At 34.6% G+C, this 7,107-nt stretch overlaps 1 protein-coding gene across 4 annotated transcripts; it reads right to left on the bottom strand.

Moving 5' to 3' along the window:
• Positions 1 to 1,228: 1,228 nt before the first annotated feature.
• On the bottom strand, positions 1,229 to 6,771 carry LOC111387192 (transcription factor GTE4-like). 4 transcript variants are annotated; one of them, XM_023011736.1, is made up of 6 exons: positions 6,568 to 6,769; positions 4,844 to 6,365; positions 4,693 to 4,747; positions 4,486 to 4,599; positions 4,258 to 4,328; positions 1,229 to 1,398 (listed from the first exon to the last, which is right to left on the bottom strand). In XM_023011736.1, the coding sequence occupies exons 2-5, from the start codon at positions 6,329 to 6,331 to the stop codon at positions 4,267 to 4,269; spliced, it is 1,719 nt and encodes a 572-aa protein (XP_022867504.1). In that variant the 5' UTR covers positions 6,332 to 6,365; positions 6,568 to 6,769; the 3' UTR covers positions 1,229 to 1,398; positions 4,258 to 4,266. The 4 variants fall into 4 exon arrangements, with proteins under 4 accessions (XP_022867504.1, XP_022867505.1, XP_022867502.1 ...); XM_023011737.1 differs by having other exon boundaries at positions 4,489 to 4,599; positions 4,844 to 6,771; XM_023011734.1 differs by having other exon boundaries at positions 4,844 to 6,769.
• Between the last annotated feature and the right edge of the window lie 336 nt (positions 6,772 to 7,107).

Below are 7,107 nucleotides of genomic sequence, written 5' to 3'. Positions count from 1 at the left end.
CTCAAGATAGCAAAGGGAAAAGGCGTAAAGTATTCAAACCAGGTGATTAGGTTTGGGTACTTAAGAAAAAGAACGTATTCAACAGTAAAGAAGGTCAAGATTTCATCCTAGAGAAGATGGACCATTCCACGTCATTGCAAAGATTGAAAACAATGGCCACAATTTGGATCTTCAAAGTAAGTTTGTGATAATTTGCATTTTCGATATCTCTTATCTTGCTCTCTTTGATGCAAGTACAGATTCGGGATTAAATCCTTTCAAAGAGGAAGGAAATAATGGGATCCAAGGAAAGCAACTAGCTATCAAGAGGTTGACATTAACAAACCAAAGACCAAGTTTCATGTTGAACAAGGAGCAGAAACAACATTTGAATCAAGAACTCAAACTTGGAGGCAAGACGGAAGCCTATGCGACTGCATAGTACAAATTGGAGACATGAATTTTCCAAAATTCACGAAATCTCCTAATTTAGTTAAAACTTTGTATTTTTAGTATCTTTTATAATCTTTAGAATTTGATTTCGTTTTAACTAGGTTTACGAAAATTTATTATTTATGTTAAATCTATTTCTTTTTTTTTTTTTTTTTTTTTTTTTTTGGACATATATTCCATTTCTAACAAGGGTTTATGAGTTTCTTATAAACAAAACTCGTTATTTTCATTGTAGAACAACTTTTATCATATATACAATTGAGAGATTATTTGTGAGCATATTTTGCTTTCAATTTTGTTCTTCATTGAACTAAACTTCTAAACTTATCAAGATTTATTTTTCGTGGCGTTCAAATAATCTAGGTGAGATTTTTGAATCTTGTAATCATGGGATCAACATATTGTCGGCGATTGTGTTGGTTCTTTAGTTTAATATTTTTGGATCGAACTCTAAAGTTTGATTTTTTGGCTTTCTTGAATTGATTCAATCTTTTATGGGTTTCAGAGCTACAATTACTATGTGGGTTCACGTCAAAATGGGTCCTTGTTTCTCGTAGCACCAAAAGCTTTTCTTTGGGCTTCCCAATTCAGTCGTTATCATTCAGCTAAACCAATAGCTAATTTAGAAACAAGAGATTGTGATTATCACAACATCATCCAGTTACGTAAATATTTTATTCAACCTTCAAGGAAACCTCCAAATGAGCCATCTGCAAACTATATTTGTAACAGGGTTTTCGCTGAACAAACACCAGTTATTTACTATATTGTAGGAACTTTGCAAGTTATACTTGATAAAAAAAAATGATAATTTATTTCGATGGAAATATAAATTCCCCTGAATTACCAAAGAAAAAAAGAAGAATAACAACCAATAGTCCAAATGTCATCCAACTCCAATCTTCAGCAACATGTAACAAGTCTTCTTCTTTACCTCACACAATTGTCCCTTTTCTAAAGAATAGCCTGTAAGACATCAAAACAAACTCATGATGCAACGACATTAACAATTGCATCTTAGGAGTTATGTATGACTCAATTATTTCATAGTTTGCTGGAGATTGTGGGTCCATATAATGTAGTTTGGGCATTGTGTATCAACAATCTGAAAACCCAAAGGTGCAGCGAAGAGAGATTGAAGAACAGCTAGAGTAAGCTCAGAAGCTAAACTTGCCTCATCCTAACTAAACGACATGCAGGGGGAAGATGATGTGTCTGTCTATGTGAATGTCAGTATGGCATATCCCTAATAAAGTTCCCTTTCATAGAATAACCAACCCATGGTTTCCCATAAAATATGATCCCCCTTTTAAGCCATGCAGGGTGCAGCGAAGCGCAATTGAAGAAGAGCTAGAGTAAGATCAGGAGCTAAACTTGCCTCATCCTAAGTAAACGACATGAAGGGGCAGATGATGTGTCTTCTATGTGCATGTCAGCACGGGATATCCCTAGTAAAGTTCCCTTTCATAGATTAACCAGCCCATGGTTTCGCATAATATACTATCACCTTTTAAGCCATAAAGTCAACCTTGTGCACCAGATTCCAGGAAAAGGAACAAAAGAATTCTCAGCAAAGTTTTGTCATTTACCACAAAACAAAGGATAATAGGACGGATTAGAAAGGATTCACTTCTACTGCCAATATTTGAAAACTTGTACCGTGTTAGATATCATCTGGTATTCCTTTCCTTTGCAAATGCCAGTAAAACCCAGAAGTTTTCAACCCCTAAGAAGGAAATAAGAGGTAGGTGGGTCCAAGGGGAGTAAAATGCCTTACGACACACCTTTGCCTTCTGAAACGTTGATTCTTAAATCCATAAACAGAATAGACACACACAAACACCACAAGCACAAATTAGATGCCAAAAGCACAAATTAGATCATATTTTTAATCATTAGTATGCTAACTCAGTGGAATGCTTAAAAACTAACTAAAACATGATAAAGTGATTTTAATGCTCGTGTGTATGCCAAATGCTTTATAGATCGTAATGAAGTGCAAAAAAATAACTAACAGCTATAGAACTAAAATAACAAAAAGAAAAATGGTTTCATTCTAAAAATCTCTAACCCAAATCTGACTACAAGTCTAATTATATATACTTTCTGGACAAGTTAAATGTATCTTAAAAATTTGCAATATGTATATCAACAAGTTATAAAAGCTTGATTGATCATTTCTCTACAGATGAGCTACGGGCGTGACGTTTAAACAAAAATATATAATAAAGGAGTATGTTATAGAACTACAAAGCAAGGTGCAAGGGCACTCCTAGAGTCGAATTTGGAGTTACATGTACTAACTACTAAAATGTCTTGGAGATACTGAAACTTGTTTAATATGCTACTTTTTTATAAAATTTAAGAATTCCAACAAGCATGACACACCACAACACGACTCCAATGTGTAAGCAAATACGTTGTGTCCTATTTTTTTTTGTAGTTCTTTAGTTTACAACACGTGAGAAACATGGCCCCAATATGTTAATGACACGGAAAACCTCATTTCGTAATTTTTGAACATAAATTAAGCAAATTTCAATTACTATAACATTTGAGTAAAAACGTTAAAAAAATGTGAAAATAATTATATCATTATGAATTATGTTTACATCTAATATATGCCCTTTTGATACATGAAAACATTTTTGTTTGACTAGTAATACAATGTATAATGTAAAGATATCTGATGGGAATCCTAGTCGAGATATTATTTAATTTACTTTCCAAATTAGATACTTATTTCAGAAAACATAATTAGCTTTTTTTAATAGATTTTCTAATATTTTATTACGAAACATGATCAGGGTGTTATTTAAAATATTTTCTAGTATTTTACTACTTAAATTAGACTATTCTACACCCTATATAGAATGGGCTTATTTATTATAATAGTTAGACTTTAAAATAGAATATATTGATATTTTCTTCATAAAAATTCTCTATTCTCTCCCTCTTCTATTTCTTCTCCTCTCTATTCCTCTTTCTTTCTCAATCTCATTCTTTTCAATTGCTTCTATGTCAATGTCTCAATACAACAAATAGTCATTCTTCAAATTCAAAAGATTTCACCTAAAAAGAACCAAAATAGTGCATTAAAAATGAGAATTAATATTATTGAAAATTTTAGAAGTAAAAAAAGAAAGAAATAGTAAATTTAATGTATAAGATGTGTCTGTGTCTTAATTATTTGAGAAGTAACGTGTCATTGTGTCAATGTTCAGTCATATATATGACTCATAACTGCATATTAGAGTTGTGAACACTTTTAATTATTCACTGAGATGCAAAAAGTAATTAACCATTTCACTAATTTTGTAAAAGAAGAAATAAGGATGTGCAGTATTCATGTTGAATTATCAATATCCTATCAACTTTACATTAGAATCAAATTTTTCTTAGAAACAGATTTTGAATAATTTAAAACAGGGGTAAGCAATATGCCATAATGCCAAGGAACGTGATTTTTGAAATTGAACAAAAGATTCGTACTATTTTAGGCAATATCCTGCCAACACTTCATAATTTGTTAATTACAAACATGGTACAAAAGACACTAAATTATTGTCATATGTAGTTCATGTTTAACAGATTATTTTAGCAACAAGTGCCTGAATACAAGCAACCAAATTATCTCCTCTACATCATGGTGAGTAGTAAAATAGAGATGCCCTAGAACTTCTGCACACAAACAAAGGCAAGCAAGTAGGCCAAAAACTTGACTTTACTAGAAAATGCACCATACAAAATGATCAGAAAAGAGTAATCCTCCAGCAAAATGCAAACAGTCAGGGCTTCTAAAAGTCTGTAAAAAGAATATTATACCTCAACAATTCAATTATTTGGGGTACGTCCAGCATCAGATCCAGATCCAGAGGTATTTTCACTATCCGGATCTGTAATTAATACAATGAAATCAGTGATTTAAGCAGACTGACTTCATAAAAAAACATGAATTAAATGCATATCTACTACTCAAACAAAAGAATTAACTGCATTACTATTACTCAAAAACTAGTGCAGAAAATAAGAAAAAATAAGTATTGATTATACCACTTGACAAAGATCCTGAATCAGGGTTAGAGTCACTTGTGTTGGCTGTTTGATTTGCGTCATTACCCCTCAGCTTTCCCACTTGAGCTAGAGGCGAGGAAACATTCTTTTCATCTGTTGCAGATAGAAAAAGAAAGAAAATAATTATCATCAAGTTTACAGCTTTTAATACATGCCAAAAAATATCCATGCTCTTGAAACTTCCACCTGATTTATTTTCTTTAAACTCATTTGGACTTTCAGTGACTACCGGAGATGGAATCTACATAAAAGGAAGGAAAATGCATTAATCAATAACCTAAACATACTTGAAGATGGGAGGGCGCGCGGGCAGTGGAGAACAAATAAGTTAACTTACTGTTTCCTGGGGATTCTGCTGAGCTCCATCTTTTAATTGAGTAACAATTTCAGCTTTTCTTTTGTTCTTGCTCAAACTCTTCTTATAATTTGCTATGAACCTATCAAGCTCCCAAAGAGTTTCAGTATCAACAATATCGATATCAACTTCAATCTCATCATCACATTGTGAAAGAGCTGGATTCCTCTTTTTAATGATCTGAACAACATTTTCGAGCTTCTCAGAAGGTAAACTCTGCAAATTTATGCTGAGTTTTTGCTTTTCTTCAAACGTCATCTCTCTTTTATTAGGATCCTTCGCCTTTGGCTTCTTTGTTGTAGCAATCCTGCCAGATCGAACAAGATTGGTAGATCTTCGTTGAGGATCAATAGGATGTGTCATTGATTCTGATCTATTGAGAACTCTTCTCATATCAGGCAATGGTCGTGATTGTGTAGGAGCCTTCCGAGATGTAGGTGTAGGGGAACCCACTTCAATGTCTCCAGAAAGCTTCAACTCGTGCATATAATCAGCCTCTATACTCGCCCATTTGTTCTCAAATATCTTAGACAATTGCTCAGCCATCATATAAACATCTTGCTCTTTTGGATTATAAGTCAAGGCATTCCGAAATGTGAGCCTCACATCCTCAGCAAATTCTAAGGGGGATTTGTACACATTCTGGTTCAGCTTAGCTTTTACACTACCCAGGTCCATAGGATTTTTGATAATATCAAAATAGTCATGCAGACCAAGAGAAACTGTATCAACTGGCTTGTTAAACACCCAACCATGCTTGTGCTTCATTAATCTCTCTAACAGCGCACTGCAACTCTTAAAAAGTTTATTCGAAAACTTTTCCACTCCAAAACTATTGCCCAATTCACTTCCTCCTCCCTTCTTCCCATCTGATTTCAGTTTCTTGTTACTTTCTGCAGAAGGAAACTTATCCTTTGCAAGGAAAAAATCATAATTGGTCCTCTTCTCTTTCACCACATTCTCATTCCCACCCTGACTATCCTCAACTACTGACACACTTAACTGATTCAATGGTTTTAACATGCTAGGCAGTCCCACAGGCACGTTATTCCCAGAGCTCTTATCAAACACATGATCATTTATTTGCTTCTCATTCACCTCAATCTTCTTCATCAAACTCCAAACCATATTCCGCTCACCCTCCAGCTTCCTCTTCAGCTCCCGTGCCTCCTGTTTCGACTTCATCGACAAATTTATGGTAACACTATTCTCCGGCCTCAAAATCCCGCCATTCCCTACCAACCCATCATGATTTAAACCCGAAAAATTATCCGAGGCAGCATCAACACAGGAATTAGATAATCTTTTCGTCACATTCAACCCCTCGGGAACCATTTCTTGGGTTTTTGGCTGTTGTTCTTTTGACAAATTTTTACTATTTTTAAGCCCTTTGAATGGTTTTCTCGTATAAACTTTACTCTCTGCCCCCTTCTTCTTTTCTTTAGACCCTTCATTTCCACCACCCAACATTGTCCCAAAAACCCACCTTGCACACTCCTCAGAACTTCAAGAAAACCTTGACTTTCAGTATGTACAACTTTTACACACACACCACACACATACACACAAACTAGCTTTGCAAAAAGAGCTGACTGATATATCAATATATATATAGCAAAAGTTTTACAAAAGTCGATGAATTATATACATATAATAAATAAATATTTTAAAACAACTTTAGCTAAGCTGGGGCATTGAAACCATACCTGCTGAAGAAATTTTCTGAGTCTTTAACAATGGAGGAGATAGGCGGCCGAGGAGGGTAGGAAAGTACATGAGAGGGTCGGGCACGCGAAATCCAAGGGCTAGGATTTTGGCGTTACGATTATGGGATGAGAATGGACGGTTCAGATTGTTCGGGTTTGAGAGATGAATTAAGTGGGTTGGTGATTTACCCACATCCAATGGTGGCGCGTGTGGATCATATTCGGCTAATGGATTTTGTTGTAACATCTTTCCGGTCCACTGAATTGACATAACTAGCACTGCAATGGAGTGAATAACGCCTTGTAACACTATTTTCGTTTATGTTCATTTTGGCACCTTGATCGAGCCTGGGAACAAAGGTTCGCGTAAATCACTCATCAAGATTATAGTACATATGTGTACTCTTTGACCTTTCATAACATATCCTTGACCTTCTTGGAATTCATGCCCATATTGAATTTAAAAATACTGATTATACTTCTTAAGTACTTAGACTTAATAAACATGCACAATAGAGTGGGTCATCCTGTGTGACTCAC

The sequence above is a fragment of the Olea europaea genome, unplaced genomic scaffold (assembly GCF_002742605.1).
Source record: "Olea europaea var. sylvestris unplaced genomic scaffold, O_europaea_v1 scaffold3931, whole genome shotgun sequence".
In the NCBI taxonomy this organism is placed as follows: domain Eukaryota; kingdom Viridiplantae; phylum Streptophyta; class Magnoliopsida; order Lamiales; family Oleaceae; genus Olea; species Olea europaea.
This window is presented reverse-complemented; position numbering and strand designations above follow the sequence as displayed.